Raw genomic sequence first — 19,667 nt, 5'->3', positions numbered from 1 at the left:
ACTAACTAAATTGAGAAAGTATTTTAATGGCGTAACATTGATATTTTCAGTAACAGAAGAAATTTTAATTGTAAAAACTCAAGCTGAAAACCTAAAACTTGCCCGATATCTCCAGCAGTTGCACCTTCTTCAATTCATTTAATAATATCAAGTTTTTGTTCTAATGTCGCCGTTTTTTCTTCACATCTGAAGAACCTCCAGGATAGCCACTCGTCTTCGTGGACATTTTTTTCGGTTGGAATCAGATAAATGTTCAGATAATAGATAATTATTCGCTCAGATGCATATTTAACATGTGCTACCCACGCCAACCTTTTCTGTTGAACGAAAATTATCAATCGCATTAATATAGTAATATTTACTATACATCAGATGCGCTTGCGTCCTATTTGCCATTCAATTTTTTTTCGTCGCGCGTAATTTGAACAACATTATCGCGAAGCAGCAACGACGTTAAATGATGAAGGGTTTCAATTTTTGGACAACATTATCGTGAAACAACTTTAAACTGGATGGCGTTTAACGAGGACACACTGTACTATATTTACGATATCTCTTAAAGACGTACAATCAGAAAATAAGCATTTTTGGCTGGTGGGGATGTTTTTGGCCCAGTTTCTCTAAAATAAGAATTTCCTTATTGTTTTTTAGGTTGTCATGGTTGCAGGTTGAGAAGTTGTTGCTTCAACCAAACAGCGGCAGTGGAGTGAAGACAGGAGTTCCTTGGCGATGCCCCTGCAGGTGACCACCAGGGTTTGGGAGTCCTCCTTGGGGGAAACTCAGGAGGTATTCCTCCCAACTCCTTACCTCCGAAACTCTTGGGAGGAGAACTCTGTTCAGAGGAAATAAAAAAAACTCTCAGAGCTTTTTTCTCCTCCAGCATATGTCAAGAGGTGAATGAAAAGGCTTTCCTCCGAAAAGAGTTTCCTCCCAAAAGAGCTAGAGCAATACAAAAAAGTATTTACGGCACATGTGGCAGAGCTCTGGACAGAGTGGAGACATGTGGTCAGTTCTTTCGCCGAAGCACTTCGAAGGGTCGCTAATCCGCGACCAGCTCACCCACGCAGGACCGTCTCCTCGACCCTACGAGCAGGCAGCCTACGTCCCGAAAAGTGACCTCTCCGACTGCAAGTTGAAAATCAATCATTCAATCCGATCATGAAAGAATGATTGTTTTCATCGCACTCCCGCTAATCATGCAATCAAGTACGTCTTTGAACCGTGTTTCATCGATGAAAAATAACGATTTTGTTAACTTTGCTAAAATGGCCATTTTTCCGGTTGTCCGCAGCCACGTCTCTAGAAGAGTTAACAAAATCGCTATTTTTCATCGTAGAAACACGGTTCAAAGACGTGCTTGATTGGCGGGAGTGCGATGAAAACAATTATTTTTTGATGATCAGATTGAGTGATTGAATTTGAAATCGCAGTCAGAGTGGTCACTTTTCCGGAGGTAGGCCCCCCGCTGGTAGGGTCGAAGAGACAGTCCTGCGTGGTTGAGCTCGTCCAGGATAGGGCCGTGGATTAGCGACCCTTCAGAGTGTGCACCACACCCATCCTGGAAGTACCTGCTCCATGGGCCCACGAAACGCATTTTAACATATTCGCCGCATGTGAGGAGAAGGTTTCCGGAGATTGAACAGCAGCGAAAGAGTTAACTGTAGAAGTGATAGAAATGGCAAAACTTTGAATATAAAATGACTAGTAACTTTAACTATATTTGAAACATTTTTGGAGAGCACTTATAAATTATTCCGCGCAGTTTTTGGGCCATGCGGGATAGTTTTTGGAGAATGGCATAGACACGCAGGGCTGTGAACAACTGCGAAATTCTCCGATGACTAACACTAAAAACTACTAAAAATCAGAACCACATATGACCTGTACTTTTCTCTTTTCTCTTCCTTACACTTTCTTCTTTCGCTCTCTGTACGTTAAGATTATCGGAAAGTGAAAAAAACATAATATGTCAGTTTTTTCGATGTAAAACAACATTTTCTTTCTTTGCATTGTATTAAAATTTATTCAAGAATGTTTGTGTGCATGAATAAAATATGAGCCGTTTTGCTTTTCTTTCGGAACTCTTTTATTTTTGCAAATAATTTGCTTTTATTGTAACCCAAATATATAATTAACCCAAAATATAGATTAAACTTGGTATTGTTCATGAATTTTAGAGGACCAATCAGTATGTAAATGAATATAGTACTTTTGGTAATCACTAAACATGTGACTACTAATAATGAGTAATTGCTCCTTCACTTTCGCCAAAATATGGCATCATCTTCTCGTCAAAAGATAATTTATGAGAAATTGGATCAAACCGTAGAAATATTTGGTTGAGCTCGCAAAGTATGGACGTATCTTAGAAAACTTATCCCCCTGGTCCAAACTTTTGTTACCAGTCAGGCGTAAGAACATTTTAGGTTCAACAAAACGCTTCCGGAACATCGTTTGACGCACATTAGGAACACGTCCTTACTCCAGTAATATTTTATGCTAAGGTGTTATAACCACTAAACATCAGAACGGAAGAAATACCACGCTTTTGGAATCTTTTCTGAGAATTTCACGCACTATGATCACTGGCGATAGTGAACAACTTAGGCTGCAAATGTGAGTTCAGGTTCTTTGGAGGGAACGATTGTTCAACAGACAACCACAGATACAGTAAAAGCAGATGGAACGGAACATCGCCCCTTCTATATACCGTAATACCCAGAAAGCCCTTTACCTGAGTCAAAATACCAAGAAATATTTTTCTTGGTATCCCAATGCATTCATAGTCACTCATAGTTCTCAAAAAATTTCTTTCGAAATAACCTGCACCCTCATTTGGAGCCTTACCAGCTCATTATCGTCAGCAGCCAGTGGGCATGAATTTCTCAGAAAATAATGCGATAATGTGATCCCTCTTATCTCTCCATTCATTTTGCTCATTCGCCAACCCCCGCTGTGCACGCAGACCCATTGGTGCCGGGATATCCCCGCCCAGCCTAACTATGCATTTTACCCTCCCACTACCTTCCCTTTGAATCCTAGTCAACAACACCACGTAAATACGACTTTACGATCTATTTGCTAACCCTCACATACTCACTTGCTTTTAACATACTTGTCAACTGTGGTAAACAGATCGTTCTTAACTTAGAATGCCAGTATGTCTTGGAATTGCAGACGCCTACAGAAATCTGGACATTTTTCTGGAGAACTGTATAGCAAAGTTTTTATGCATCCTTTGTTTAGGTCACAGTAAATTTCCACTATAGCACAAGTAAACGCTGATTTAATCTTGCTCGATACGTGAAGTCAAAAATATCAAACAGTCACAACTCGGTAAAAACTCACCACCTGCCAAACATCCTAGTTAAGACCCTTCAACACTTATATAGATGTATATTTAGGACTAAAATACTGTACAATTGCCTGAAACTAAAGTTTCGCCATAAAAAGGTAACATATTCTTGATAAGCTTTTCATTTTTCAGTCCAAAAAGAAACGCTCTACACGACTACCGCCGCGGCGCGCCGTTTCCCTAGATTACCGGGGTCCTCCCAACGTTGCGTTAACGCAACACTTGCTTTATTGTTAAATAATTTGAGAACCACATAGTCAAATTCACCCAATCTGTTGCAATGGCCTAGAATACAAATGCATCATTGTATTTGCAGAGAGTTATAATCATCGAGTGTCTCAGATTTAACATAATATGTAAACTTTGAAGATAACCTAAAATAACAACTTACATATAAATGAAAAGGCCATTGTAAGAACAAAAGTTACAAAATTTCTTCCGTGAAAAAATTCATAGCATTTAAGAAAGCATTGAACTACCTATACTAAAAACATTAACTACTTATCAATAACAAATACGGAGAGAAAAAATCGCAAAGTTTGCGTTGCGTTCACGCAACGTTGGGAAGAAATGGGTTAAATTTACGATTTTTTAGGATATGCAATAATCAGTATTTATAGCGAAAATCGTTTGTAATATCTTTGTATTCAAAGGTTGGCAAGAGGTTATAAAAAATAGTCGCTGTAATTTTGGCTCACGACAAAGAACTGAGAGAATCATATTTTATTACATTACGAGGGCTTTTTTCTTAGAATTAAATCGGATATTCTATCGAATTTCACCGCAAATGTACACTTAGAATGTAGCTAACAGAGTAACGTATATTTTTAGATGTAAACCATTACAATATCGCTCCTATAAACTTGCCAGTAAGTTATAAAAATAACAATTAAACATCTAACCTTAGCGTCTCCAAAAATTGTTCTAGGTGATGATCAACTCCGTTAATATGAACGCTAGAATTCCGTTTAAAATTTGGAACCAATCAGCAGAACAAACAGAATGTAATTCCTCGCATTGATTTTCAATAAATGCAACATGAGCGTTTTTAGTTATTTTAACTCATAAACAAATAAGTGACCATGAGCACCTTCGTTGAGTGGGACACTGAGAGCCGGAATGGGCCGAGGTAATCCCCACGCGGACAATAGGAAAGGATCGGACCTCTCACGCCGAGGGACCCTAATGGCGGTTGGGACCCACTTTTCATTTCCTCTCAGAGTCCTCACAGCATAGCTCTAACAAGAGGAGAACATTTGGTTACCTGAAATAATCCTCAAAATAGCTCTTCCTCCACGACAAAATGTCCTCTTCCTCGATCGGGAGGGAGTATTCTGGCTTCAGAAACGCGTGCGAGTTTTTCGTCTTTCTCCCTTCTCCTATTCTCCCCTCTCGGAGGAGGATCTCAGATTTCCTCTCGGAGTTCCTCCTTGAGGAGGTGAATGTATTGAGAGGAAATAAAAACTCCCAAACCCTGGTGACCACTCAATGGAGTGTGGTCTGGCAGACGACTGGAGCGTAGGAGTTCATGTTGAGTGCATTCTTCATGGAACAGGGGGTCCAACGACCGGGAGAATCTGCAATGGGGAACATGCATGATTTTGTTCAAGTACTAGAGAAAGAACTCTATGTATTCAATGGAAATTTTGTGGATGAATGACGTTTTTTATGACGGAGGTATGAGTCTTTCGAAATAACTCTTCATCAGCTGCCTGAAAACACAATGTCATCATGAACGCTTGTGTGTGACGTCACGGCACAGAATCCAATGATGACACACTGAGGGAGTGGTTAGAAAATTGGTCTATGCTGGGGCTTAAATGCAAATTTGGCAAAAATATTGCCGTTTTAACGTCAGACTGCAGATTGTGAATATGTTGGGTTGCCTACGCGTTTTTGGAACAAATAAGCATGACGTCAGAGTCCAATAAACAAAACGTTTACGTGGTGCCAGTAAACTATTCGTCCCGTTTTTAGGAAAACCTATGTATCACTTAGTATGTATCTTTTTCTCAGTGCATTTTATTATCCAAGCTCTAGATTACTAGCGAACGAGGTAGTTGATTTGATTTATGTTCCATTTCAATTTTGTGGATTCTCAACTCCGCGCCGAGAAATCTTCATTAAAGTCGCAGAGCATTCTTACAGTGCTAATGAATTTAGTAGTTTTCGCAAACTTTGAATCTCTGTAGCAACAAGAATATTGAGAATTATGAAATCAGATTTTGCATGCGTTAATAACTTTAACTTGATTATCTATTCACGTTAAAAATAATCTTAATTTTATCAGATACCACATTAGTTTGTAGTGAATGTGTGCATATACTAAGGCACTATACGTACAACAATGGAAAATGAATCATTTGTTTTCATTGTCACAATATTCTGATGTTGTAATTATTTTGATTTATGGTTTATGCCTTTATAATTTACCTAATATTAATACAGTAAAACCTCTATGTTGTGAACCTCTTTATATCATAAACCTCCATACTTCATACCACGCCTACGCTCCTGTCAGATTTACAGGTAAATTTATTGGCAAACCTCTATGTAGTTAACCTCTTTATATCGTAAAACCTCCACTTATCGCACCAAGGAGAAACACCCAATATGGCCTAACTACCTCTGCAAATTGTAGCGAGGCAACTAGAGACCATTAATGCAGCTGCAATTTCGTACATTAAATGACATTTTAAGCCTTAAACATTTCACCTTTTTTTATACATACACCCTTAATATGTTGTAATTTTCACATTAACCCATTGGCTTAGTATTTTTTGAGCGTTTCCCTTACCGAGGATTACGATTTATTTCAGCCAAATTCTTTAAATGAATAATATTTTTTATCTACGCATATAATGTTGCTATTTACTTGAAAATTTCACTTATCTACAATGAAACAATTTTAAATGTTATTTTATTTTTTGTTATAAGAATTTTGTATTTACAAAGCGATATTATTAACAATAGGAAAATTGTAACTTTTTACAACAATTGTTGTAATAATGCAACAAAATAAAATTTCGAAGGTAATATTGGAAATAGTAATAGTGATTTGTGTGTTTTTATATATATTTCTTTTTAACAGTGATCAAATCACTGATATGGATGCAATCAAACGTTGAATTCATTTCAGGAAATCTGTAAAAAAAAATTGACTTCTCAGTTCCTTGAGTGAAAGTTACCATCGTACTTTGATTTTATGCGTATTTAATGTTAAATGTATTTTTCTGGTTGGTAGGTACTCTGAACAATTATATAAATTAATACTATTTAATGTAAATTTCGTTACCTTCATGGTTTTTTGGTATGAAAATCCTTGAAGCATTCCGGTATATGAAGAGCAACACAGCACTGCTCACACTCCCACCGACTTTCACTCTTTTTTCCTCGCCGTTTGCAGACTTCACATGCACGGGAAGGGTTCTTTTTCACCGGGTTCGCTGGTATACGATGGGGAAAATGGGCCCAGTTGGCAGCTTGAAATCTTACAGGAGACGGTCCTGATGCTGGGCGCCCTCGTCTCTTGTATTCCGGCAGAGTTACATCCTCCAAAATTTTTTCCGCCAGATTTTCTCTAAAGTCATCAAAGTGCACACTTTTTTTGTAAGTTTTTTTGTACAACACATATGCGTTATAAAGCACCATGTCCATGATGTAAAAAAAGACCTTTCTATAACCTTTGGCACAGCGGCGCATTATCGGAAAAGAGGCCAACTGCTGGTCTTGTCTATCCACTGCATTCATTTGCCTATTGTAGTCAATGATTACAGCAGGCTTGACGATTGATTCCTTTGTTTTTACAGAAATCTTGCCGGTGTCAATAATTTCTACATCTTTGTGGTAAGTGGAGAGAATATGGACATCCTTCTTGTCCCTCCATTTGAATGCCGCTATCCCATGGCTGAATAAAACCTTGGATTCACCTTTTTTCAGATTCATTCCTTGGAAATCCTTTGGCATATTCTTCCGATTCAGACGAACTGTTCCTACAGCATTCGTCTTGTCTAAAATGAGTTTTTGGAAGAGTGCAGGTGACGTGTACCAGTTGTCCACAGCTAACGTGTATCCTGAGCCGAAATAAGGTTTCATCAGTTGTAACACTATTGCTTCACTCGATGGAACTTCACTTGGTCCATCTGGTTTCTTACCGGTGTATATTTCAAACTGGAGACAGTATCCTGAGGAACTTTCGCAAATTTTGTAAAATTTTATCCCAAATCTCGCTCTCTTGTTTGGGTTATACTGTCTAAAACTAAGTCTGCCGCGAAACTTCATAAGGCTTTCATCGACAGCAAGATTTTGTGAAGGGCAATATATAGATGGAAATTTTTTGTTCACGTACTGAATGATGGGAGAAATCTTTCTTAGCCTGTCATTTTCATCGAGAGTTGAATTATCAGTGAAATGCAAAAATTTAGACAGCAATAGAAAGCGTCGATAGGGCATTACTTTGCCGAAGAAAGGAGTTTCAGTGACCGCTCGCGGACTCCAATACTTTTGAATTTTATTTTTCTTCACCTGTGCCATCAAAACACACAATGCAAAATATGCTCGTAATTCTTCAGCAGTGGTTGGAAACCATTCGCCCGTCAAACTACCTCTACGATTCGTCGCTGCATTCAAAAAGGTTTCAGCAAATCTGTTAGTCTCTTGGCAGATCAACTCCCAAAAGTCAGGTTGCAAAAAAGCGTAAAAAAAATCCCGTTCATTGGCATTTTCCGGCAAATGCCGAAGCACTCTCGAGTTTATGCCAGGTGCACCACAAAAATTAAACTTTTTCACGAGGTTGTTACATGTATTCCACATCCAGCTGTCTTCCTTTACTTTTTTCTTGACTGGTTGACGCTCAACCTCTTCTTCACTAGAGTCCTCGCTACCTGTCTCACAGTCCGTGGTTTCATTGGTGCTCTCCCGCTCATCGGACGAATCTTCATCCCCACTACTCATACTATCACTTTCAAACAGAGCATTCTCGATATCGGCAATCTCACAGTAATTCACTTTTCTTCTTGCCATTTTCGCAAGGAGCACAAACACCGACGAAATAAAGCTGTACGTGCTTCCGAACTGACCATCTGAATGCCAAACCCAGGGTTTATATAGCAGTTGAGAAGGAAAGAATGTCTTACAATGTGATCAATTCTGATAATGTAACGTGAGAAACAAAGTTCTGAGTAAGAAGCAAATTGATAGAAAAAGCGAACGATAACAAAGTAATTGCTTCTCACCAATTTTCAACCCAGAAAAGAAGGTTCTCAAATAACTGCGTAATATAATGCCAGAGACATGAATCCGATATCAAAACACAATTGTAAGCAAAGTATAAAGAAATAAAACACCTGTATAAGGATCAGGTTAGGCGCATGCAGTGGAAGTGAAACACAACACAACGTCAGAATTGATAGTAAACCGATAGGAGATTTTGAAAGGGAGAAGGGCCTCTGCGGCCATCTGCGGGAGAAAGAGAGGTTCATAATACGAAATGAACTGCTCACTTGCAAGGCAATAGTACTAAGTGAATCATGAAATTGATAACTAGACATTACAAAGTAATATCATTACAGTCGTCTGCCAGTCTTTTCATAAACGCACGAAGCAAAATTTCAGTCATTTCAATGGGTGCGTCTGACTCCACGAAAATGAAGTCGTGTCGTATATGCGTCCTTATTATCGTCAGCAGAGATGAATAGACAGTCAAAAAATCTCCGATAAATACTAAAGGTAAGCACTTTGAAAACAATTGCATAAACAATGAATAATAAGTGCCTATGAAAGGCAACGGCTAGGCCTTCATCATTAAGTAAAGATAACTGGCGGAAAGACGCACCCCTAAAAATGGCACTTATATATTTCGAGATAAAGAGTAAAAACACTGTAAAATGATAGCTGCAAATGCATTTTACCTAAAGAACAATGTTTCTGTGATACGAATGTTAAGATTTCATCTAAATATTTTATTCAATTAATTAATTAGGCGTATTGAAAGACAGCGCTGCATTCAACCGGCGAATCGCCGGCTCTTTAGTTTACGGCAAAGTCCCGCAGGCCGGCGAATCGCCGTCTCTTTAAGCCAATGGGTTAACCATTAGTTGTGCCGGTTTGTTCCATATGAGAGCATACCTAACAGTAAATGAGAAAAAAGATGTTCAACTATCCTAATCATTTTAAGTGACTGTTGACTTAAGAGAGATCACATCGTTTTCTCTCTGATCATGGTAAAAATCATGCGATAGCACTCGCTTTCTGCAATTATTAAATAGTAAATGCATGTTTGTTTAAAAACATATATATGATGGTTTAAAAGACACTAGTGCCTTAATTTCTGAGGGATATGTAAAAATGGTGCCTATCACTAAAATCTCTCTATAGTGAACCTCCATGCATCAAATAGACCAAATTTCTCCATTACGATGTAAAGAGCTCTATCACTGTATTATTCTTCAAAAGCGTGAAAGTCCTGCTTTCACAAAAATAACAAAAAAAAACAGAATGTCTCTGCACTTCGATTTTAATGAGTGTTAAATATTGCACACATCCTGCAGTGTAGGCAGAATACTCGCATGTCTGTTTTGCGTGAGGTAAAAGGATAGAAACACCACACGCTCTAATTCGTCGCTTACGTCAGCTGTGGCTGAAGACGAACTCCAGTCCACTTTGGAGGCACAACCAAGTGCGCTATAAGACGAAATCACTGTTCAGCAGCTGCTTCTAACTAGACGATGCATGGTGATATTGCCAGCAAGCAGCCTAGTCAGATCCAGGACTAGGGGCCAGTGATTTTGAGCAGGCCAGCGTTTAATAGCCGCAGTGAGAAGAGAAAGTGTTGTGAAATTTCTTAGACTTACAGGTGCTTTGGTTGTGTGTGTAGGTATTTTCTGATTTTGCAAATTCGTTTCACCTATAATTTTTCCAGTTCAACGCCCATTTTCTGGCCTAAATTTGTGTTTTTCTTAATCATTAGGGCAGTAGCTTAATATATTTTTTATGACTGCATGGAAACGTGGAATGTCAGGCAAACCAACAGAATCGAAATGTAAGTTTCAAAAACACAAAGAATAGAATTCCAGGTGGCTTCAACATCTGCTTATGAGGTCTAAACGGTGTCTTAGCTTGCATGGAATAAATTTAAATTTTAAATTCAACATGTGCTAACTAATGTACAGGCGGTCCTCGACTTTCGTACAATTCACACTTTCGTACGTTCAAAATTGACACCTTTTACTTGGCTTCCGTACGCTAAATTTGGACTTTCGTATGTGGGTATGTAATTATTTTGAATTCCCGCGATGTTCAGTGCGCATCCCAACATTCAATTGTTTCAAATGGCAGTATATGCGAACAATACGAACGTATACAATGAAGGGAATTGTTGGTAGTTGAGTCTAATCTAGGTGACTTATTTGAGAGAGGGACTGCCTGCTATAGGCTCCTTCATCAAGAGAAGAAGAAAGCCTTCATTGAAGATATTTTTCAAAAAAGTTGACTAGACATCATAAAATAGCTTTCAATAAAACTAGTAAGATCTTCTTTCTAATTGAATTTTTTCGTTTGAGTGCTGTTTAATTCACCTTCAGCAACGATATTGCACGAAATATCAACCGAATTTCGTTTGTCTTTTTTGAATAACATGCGAAATATACGCGATCAGGAATGTCACCTGCCGAATGTCGAATTTTGGTGTAAAAATTAAAAGGTATCCAGAGCGCGGGTTCAACAATTACATTTTGTTATGCTTCTTGATATGTCTTTTTATTTATAGTGGACGTAATAAGTGGAATGTCAACTTAAACGCCAAGAGGATGTTTCACTCGATAGTCAACGCATTTCTTGTTTTTTTTTTAACTTTTATTTACATTTTCTGCGTATTTTCGAAAGAAATTAGATGATTTGAGGAGTTTTATTGACGTATTATTAAAATTTAGTGAATTGAAATAAAATCCGTGAAAAAAAGGTTTTAGTACGTATATTACGTTCTTTTGGAACGTAAACCCTAATTAGTATGGAAGTCAATGGTTCGACTTTCGTACACATTTTCGGGAACGCATTGTGTGCGAAAGTTGGGGACCGCCTGTATTCCTTGTCCTTTTATATACATAAATATAATATTATTTAAAAGTATATAAGTAATTTTGGGTGTTTTAAAATTCTTATCCATCGTGGTAATAACTTGGAATGTTGTAAAATTTCTCCACTCGGGGGAGCTCCCCTTTGCATATGGGGATTGCGGATGACGGTACGTCAAGGCGAGTGACCTGACCCAGCACGCAAAGAGCCATAGTGCCATCAAACCGCACAGGTAAAGTCATGAACTGAAAGTCTCCTCTCATGGAAAATGCTTCGAATTGGAGGTGTAAGGAATTCTAAATTTTCTCTCATCCAATTCGTGAGAGATTCTCTGAAGTTCCCCGAGGGTGTCTGCTTACCTGTGAAGCTGTGATATCGTGGAATCATGTGGGCCTTTTTGTCTTTTCAGAATACTCTGTGAATTTAATGAAGTAAGACCTGAAAAAAGTCTGCTTTTGCTCCACACAGCAATCTGCAAAAACTATTCAACTCTATTGAATTTGTGCGATGACTTGATTTGATATTTCATATTCATATTTCTGGGTCGAATTTGGCAATTCTCCAACCCATACGCTCTCATATACAAATTTAATCAGTTACACAGCCTGAAAAAATTGATTTCACCCTCGGCCATGCGCCTATTGGGACGGCTTGAGGGATAATATGTTAATGTTGTAATTGAGATTGTTGATGCTTTCCAGGTGATTATAATATTTCAGGGCATCAGAACTCTTTCAAGGGCTTTGGAAAAATCATAGGCTTGACAATATTAACAAATCTCTTCTTTTACTATTTTAAAGGTCGTTTTACAGGGTACATGGAATTGTGCAATCTGACGTACGTCCGAAGGCGCAATCAAAATTGTGTCGTGTAAAGCGGTGAATTGCTGGAACACATGTGAGAATGCGTGGATGCGAGATGGCAGAATAGCCCCTGTTCTAATTTCGTTCATGCATTCGTGCAATTCCACGCCACTTTAGAAATTAATGCAGCTCTAATCTGCACAATTCCATGCCCCGTGTAAAACGGCCTTAAGAATTCATTATTTCTGTCATGTAGTTTCTGTTCGCTCAGCGTGACATTTAAATTTTTACGCCGATGTTTCTCCTATCATTACAAAACCATTGCTGCCTTCCACACAAGAACCATCGCAATACCTTGAGTCACAGCCTCCGGCATCGCAGCCAGCTCCCCAGGCCCTCTCCCTGGAACAAGACTTTCGACAGCTTCTCCCGGCCACCGCGCCCGGAATGCTGCCCACACCCGCAGACCAGGAGGTTCTGGAGCTGCTTACGCTCCTGGCAAACAACAAGGACTCCCCGAAGCTCACCAGGTGGGAGGGACACGAGCTCCTTCTCTTACTCACATTGGGGTCTGAATGGCCGACTCTTTCGACCACTACGAGGAACATTGGGTTCAACCGTACTAGGATCCTTGCCATCGCCGCCACCCATGGGTGGGAAACAGAATCACGGGTATCGAACCCAGACGAGATCCTGTGGCGCCTGCACACTCTCTTGTGGGTGCAGACGGGGGAGAGGCCCTTTGCGTGTGGTGTGTGCCACAAGCGCTTCTCGCAGAAGAGCACGCTCAACCACCACGCAAAGATGCACTGAACGCTGTTCGTTGGGTGAGGGAATAATAATAGTAATAAATGCTCTCTGGAACTCTGTGTGATATCATTCTGGTTCCCGCTTTCGCCGTGTGAGGTGACCTTGGGGTGAGGGTATGTGCGCCGCTGCAATGCAGGCTGCTAGCAGGTCGCAGAGTACCCTGCTAGCAGGTAGCGCTTGGCTTAAATAAGGATTATTAATACCCTATCAAACGAAGGAAACTTTCCGACCTTAAGTAATTTTGATAGGTCATTATTAAGAGACGTTTCCCTGAGCTCTGTGCCTCATGCATGCATTGGTAATGTCAGACGATGTATAACTCCTATCTACTCGTATAGAACTAGGTCCATGTGATGTCACGTGGGGTGGCATCGCATGGGCACCAATCTGGCCTTTTTCAAATGAGGTTAAAATTGACCGTTGCCATTCGTCTAAACTGAGAATTCTAAAACCAAATAATTTTTATAGTATGAATACACTAATGGTGGGTAAGGAATCGCAATCAATGCCTTTCGTTTCCATAGATGAAGGTAACTACCCTATTGATTCCATATTTCGCAAGGGGTGATACAAAAAGACCTAGCGTAAATAGATGTTTGATAAGGTGGGGGGGTAGGGGGAAGATGGTAAGGTGGTGGGGGGGGGGTATTTCTGAACAAACATTTAAACATTTCCTAGATAACAATTTGAAAAATTGATATAACCATTTACTGCCAACAGGCTGATATATCGGACCTTGCTGGTTGAGCGAAATTTTTTCACTTTTTTTGTGATTTTAGCCTTTTTATCGGCTGTAATTTAAGTAAGCCCCCATAATCTATCTATGGTTATAAGATATAAATATATCTTAGGAATTGGGAAAAAATCTAGAAGTATTAAATATTATTAAGTAGCTGAGAAATTTTTAAACCTGAAATGTTGCTAATTCCGGAAAATAGCCTTGGCAGTCTTCGTGCATCCCACCTGAAATAGGCTGCTGCAGTAAAAGGGTTAAAATCGATCATGTATTGCATAGTGAAAATGTTTAACAGGTGATATAATTGATGAACCATTTCTGGCGATACTATGTTATATCTTTCATGGAATACGGAAAATGTATTCCGTCTCCTTTGCTTGGAGATGATGACAACTGAAAAATTTCTGTTCTCACAAAATGTTTTCTCCGAAACCACGTGATCATGTCAAAAATGCATAATTAATTTCCTCGATTAATCTTGGTTGTTTGTGTTGGAACAAATTTTCATTTTTGTCTCGCAGATATTATTTTCATAAATTTGCTTTTCCTGAAAACTTTTACATGAGCATCTTCCAGCATTTTTATTTCACGATGAATGGAACATGCAGGAGAGGGAATTGCAATAATGGTCGTATGATACATATTCTTTAGAGTAATACCCCAAAAATGATCCAGGAGAATCTTTCAGAGACCAAAAGTTAGTCAGAAAAAAGTCACAGATCTAAGATTGCAAAATGGCTGTTCCCCAGTGTAATTAATGATCAATGTATATAGTATTCAAAGTTATTTTGACAAAGTTAAAAGTTTATCAAAGGAGTTTTATGGTTTAGCAATTCGCGACAATAAATAACAAATTTGGGTCGTATGCCTCCCACCTGCTGTTTAAAATGTTTGGCTGAGTGTGGTATGACTTTACATTTTGCCTTTTTGGAAGCTGAATTTTGTGGTGAATTTTCTACTTTTTTTGCGTATAATCCCTTTCCAAATACAGCTCCCCATTATCCTCCCAGCTACAGACTCCCCATTATCCAGCTGTGGCATATCAGTGTCGCAGATTATCAATGCATGATTTTCACTCTCATTTGATGTTTTCCGCAATCTTCATTATAAATAAAATTGTATGCAAAATCACCAGAATGACTGCATTTTAATGTTAGGAAACACAGGGCTTATTATCCCATTCGTAAAACGGATGCGATCGTGTGCTAGCTGCAATCATGGGAGCTCCGTGTTCCTTTTTCCAAGCGTCTCATACTTCCAGGTCTTATATGGACCAGTGGGAATACGAGTGCACTCGTGTTATCATCTCTAAAAAGATCTTAGAAAGAAGAAAGCTCTTAGTGAGCCCGGAAAGCAATCTTAAATAAGAGAAAATGTACGCAAATAAAAATAAATTGTTTGCTTTACCTTCATTATAAATATGTAAGCACTAAGCTTATAGGAAGGGCCAGGTTCGTAGAAGGCAGAATGAGATGGCAAGTCTGGTTCCACACGTTTAATTGTCAGAGCACAGGTACAAACTCCCCCTCCGAGATACAGCGTAAGAGGCTTACCGTGTCTATTCCCTCCAAGAGGCTTCCTCCCGTGTCGCGTCCGTCTCGTGACCCTCTCGGCATCTTCCTATTGGCCGGAAAAGGTCACATGATTATGCACATCATACACCTTCCCACGCCAAGATACTGCAACGTGTAACGGCATTAAGTGTTGGAGGAATACGCGGAGACCAATTCCCACGAGAGAGCAAGTGGCAAGTTGTTAATCGGCGTAAGGTGTCAGAGTCATGCACGAGGATGGATCCCACGCAAGAGGTTGCAACGTGTTATGAGTTTCAGATACTGGACCCATCACTCGAACGCGACTCTGCGATTCTTCCGTTACCCTGAGAGCGAAACCGAGGTGGCACGAGACGGCAATCGAGACACCCTTACAAATATTTAAAAAAAATTAAAAGTCGAAGTTTGGTTTATCCGTGTATTCCGATTGTTCGTGCCGTCTCTTCTCCCTGTCATCTCAGCCCACTAGGATATATGTAATTGGGAGTGTAACGTACCTCAATGCGGCCGTTCTTGCACCGTGTGAGATGGGCTGTGGTTATGAAATACGTTCATGTGCAGGCAGGAAAGTTTCATTTTCACTTGCTCACTTGCTATCCAGTGGTGTAGGGAGGAATTTTGTTCGGGGGGGAGGTCCGAAGCCATGGGGGAAAATGTTTGAAAAACAGGGTACAAAGTAATGGTTTTTCAACTAATTTTAATAATCGACAAAACTTTATTTATCAAAGAAATAATTTTTAAATTCATGATTTTTCAATGTTTCATTTTCTTTTATGAAGGAAAATAATTTTGTTTTTATATTCTGGGGGGGATCCGGATCCCCTGGACACCCCCCCTGGCTATGCCAATGATGCTATAACGAGATATGAATGAATTAAATGACTACCTCTGTAAATGGAAAAATATTCATTAAGCTGTCCTAAGGAAATAGACGTCATAAAAAGAATATAAGCACAGATTTGGAATAAGAATGAAAAATATATCTAAGATCGACCAACTATGTCTCTAGGACATAATCTATGTCGAACAGTGTAAATAATGATGTATATAATTTTCACGATTATTTTAACAAAGTTTTAAGTTTACCAAAAGAGTTCTATGGTTTAACAATGGGTGAGAATGAATAACAAATTTAGTGTATGCCGTTTAAAATATATGGCTGTGTGTGGTATGACTACTTTTTGCCTTTTTGGAAGCTGAATTTTGTGGTGAATTTTCTTATTTTTCACGTATTATCCCTCTTTGAATGCAGTGAAATGTCTTTATAACAAAATTCTATGAACTGCCATGATAGGTTTGTTAAACAGAAATTTCATTATGTTGAATTGTGCAAAAAATATTGCATGGAACCACACGAATGAAAGTACATAACAAAAACTTAATGAAACATCATTAGTGAAAAATATATTTTGTCCAATACAATTGAAAATAACTAAAATTCAGATTCATGTACTTACCAACAGTATCTTCGATGGTGCTTATCAGTGAGGTGGAGGATTGAAAACTTTTTATGTCCACACCACATAAATTCAATCATTGACACTACTCCTTCATGGAGAATGTCCAATAGGGTAGTTTCCTTCATTAAAGAAAACGAAAGGCATTGATTGCAATTCCTTACCCATTATTAGTGTATTCATGATATACAAATTATTTGGTTTGAGAAATCCCAGTTCAGACGAATGGCAATGGTCAATTTTAACCTCATTTGAAAGAGGCCAGATTGGTGCCCATGCGACGCCACTCCACGTGACGTCACAGGGACCTAGTTTCTATACCAGTAGGTAGGAGTTTTACATCGTCTGAGATTACCAATGCATGAGGCACAGAGCTCAGGGAAACATCTCTTAATAATCACCTATTAAAACTGCCTAAGGTCGGAATGTTTCATTCGTTTGACATGGTATTTATAATCCTTATTTAAGCCAAGCGCTACCAGCTAGCAGGGTACTCTACTACCTGCTAGCAGCATGCATCATAGCGGCGCTCATAGCCTTGCTCCATAGTGGCTTTACACGGCGGTAGCTGGAACCAGAATGACGTCACACAGGCATTTCCCAGCATTCATACTTAGCCGTAGTGTTTTTGCACGCTTGAAAATTTTCACTTTTCATTTTATTGCAAAAAATATATATCGTCATTTAAAAATCTAGAAGCATGAAATACGTACTCCAGGAGTAATAATCTATCGATAGAGGCAGTAAAAAAATAATAGGAAACCACCCTATTATGAACACTTTTTACATTCACTGTACACAAATCTATTTATACACGACACTTTTTAAAATAAATCAGTTACTTTTTTTCCACACTGTGTTTCACACAAGATCGTTCTACAAACTTGCTTACAAATTCAACTGAGTGCTCCCGACAATTGATTTAACGTCCTCCTTTGACATTAGAAGTTTATGGATATTCAGAACAAAGTTGTGTGTCATTGTTGTATGTGAATGACTGTAACCAATTGATTTTTTTTTTAATTGCAGCTGATTGTATTTGCTATATGATTACAAATTTTTACATATATCTAAATACTTTACGCATGCCTGATGATATTCATGAACTATTAGCTGATCAAAATCATTTAAGTTGAATGTCAGATATCTGATATTTTCTTCTACTCTTGTTTGAATACTCTAAATTATAAGCATTATGCATTTTGCGGATACATAGTAAATAGTCTTAAATTGTAGTTACATAAAATGAACTAAACTCACTATGGTCCACAAACCTATTGTTAAATTTTTAAAATGCTCAGGATAGTTATTTTCAATATACTACTTGTAATGTTAACCAATTAATTTATAAAATAATAATGGGTTCTAGTTACTGATTACAATTTTTATTGCCAAATATATTTCACGCACTCATGATAATCTTCTTGGACTGCTAGATGATCAAAATTTTCTTTTCATTCCAGGTGAATTGCAGTTGAGTGTTTAGTCCAACTGATGCCAAAGAAGATGAGAAAATGCCCTAATACATATTAGGCAGAGAGAAGATGCCATCAGCCATCTGGGCTCTGGTACAGGATTTTTTAGTTAATAAAGTGATTAATTACTGGTCTGGAAGTTTCTATACAGTCAATTCATATACATCGTTTTGCCTCATTTCTGGTTTTTTATAGAATTCTTTTTATAAGATTTTCTTTTATATATTTTTTTTCAAGAGTGGGGCTTTACTGGAGGATTTGCGGCGTTTATACTCCCTTATTGTTGATGCCAGTTATCCCCCAAGACAGATCTGTCTCCGATGCAACAGTTTACGTCCCTCGTATCAGTTTATCTTTAGGCTGCCCTACATCAGGCGGCGATTCAGCCGAGAGTGACTTGTGTCCCGACAACATCATCATGGTGGTGATTTAATAAAAAATTCTGTGGAAAAACAAATTTGTAGGTATTCATTAAAAAATGTCTTGCCAGGTACAAGATGGTTCCTTAACCAGAGTAATTTTTAATAGGAGAATACTCAGTCAGGTTTAAATGGAGATCATAATCACTTAATTAACCACGCTTTCACTTAGCTCCTGCTATAATTAAGGTTAGCAATGCTCAAGTAATGCAACGCCTTCATTTACCTGCAATGAAACAATTTACATTAACTTATCCCTGTAAATGTATGTAATCAGATGTCAGTTGCCTACTTCAAAAATATAAGCCCTGGTTTTTCCTGAACCTGCTTTCATGACGGCATGGGATAAGTAAGTGTTATTTTTTATTGATTTGGTATTACAAGAATCATCAGTATGTTCAGAGAAATATTACCCAGGATTCCAGGACACATACAATGGTCTCTCAGGTCGGCCTTTGGTCTGCGTTATGTGGCAGTGACATGGGGAATACGATCGGGGTGGGACTTTCGTTCTTGTTCTCGATATTTTACCATAAATTCCAAGTTTCCCACTTGTATGGGTCCTCTCCTTCCCTATCAATGCGAGGGTGGCATGCTTGTATTTTTAACAATATTTGCTTTTTTCAAGCCAAAAAATTAAACAAATAGTGTGTTTTTTCAGCACGTCATTCCATGTATGTATGTATGTACAATTGAGCAATGTAAACACAGTATGTTAGGGAGGCATATATATATGGTCATCTGCTATATTGCAAGTTATTTTGACTGCCAATAATCAGGGAAAAAGATGACATATGCTTACTACTTCCCTTTCAACAGAGGATATATGTATTCAATGTTTTATTTAGAATCTATCTGAAATGGATGATAATTTTTACCATAATTACTTGTCTCAGGCGTGACATCATGGAATTGAATCAACATAATAAATAATTTGGGTTGATTTTATTAATAAGTTATAATTTACAATATGTTACAGTTCCTCCAGA

General features: G+C 38.4%; 1 protein-coding gene across 4 annotated transcripts; it reads left to right on the top strand.

The window, feature by feature from the left end:
• The first annotated feature begins 343 nt into the window (after positions 1-343).
• On the top strand, positions 344-18,331 carry LOC124154764. 4 transcript variants are annotated; one of them, XM_046528662.1, is made up of 3 exons: positions 344-741; positions 12,569-13,055; positions 18,248-18,331. In XM_046528662.1, the coding sequence occupies exons 1-3, from the start codon at positions 730-732 to the stop codon at positions 18,268-18,270; spliced, it is 522 nt and encodes a 173-aa protein (XP_046384618.1). In that variant the 5' UTR covers positions 344-729; the 3' UTR covers positions 18,271-18,331. The 4 variants fall into 4 exon arrangements, 3 of the variants coding, with proteins under 3 accessions (XP_046384618.1, XP_046384617.1, XP_046384619.1); XM_046528661.1 differs by having other exon boundaries at positions 344-786; XM_046528663.1 differs by having other exon boundaries at positions 344-786; positions 12,569-12,758; positions 18,248-18,319.
• Positions 18,332-19,667: the final 1,336 nt, after the last annotated feature.

The sequence above is a fragment of the Ischnura elegans genome, chromosome 2 (genome assembly GCF_921293095.1).
Source record: "Ischnura elegans chromosome 2, ioIscEleg1.1, whole genome shotgun sequence".
Lineage (NCBI taxonomy): Eukaryota > Metazoa > Arthropoda > Insecta > Odonata > Coenagrionidae > Ischnura > Ischnura elegans.
Note: the sequence above shows the minus strand (reverse complement) of the source record. Positions and strands in the feature narration are given on the sequence as shown.

Excerpts from the sequence above, each read along its gene's own strand:
- LOC124154764 (XM_046528661.1), top strand. The coding sequence starts at position 730 with ATGCCCCTGCAGGTGACCACCAGGGTTTGGGAGTCCTCCTTGGGGGAA. Across the intron at positions 787-12,568 it reads CCTTGGGGGAAACTCAGGAG|AACCATCGCAATACCTTGAG; the intron begins GTATTCCTCCCA and ends CTTCCACACAAG. Across the intron at positions 13,056-18,247 it reads CACTGAACGCTGTTCGTTGG|GTGAATTGCAGTTGAGTGTT; the intron begins GTGAGGGAATAA and ends TTTTCATTCCAG.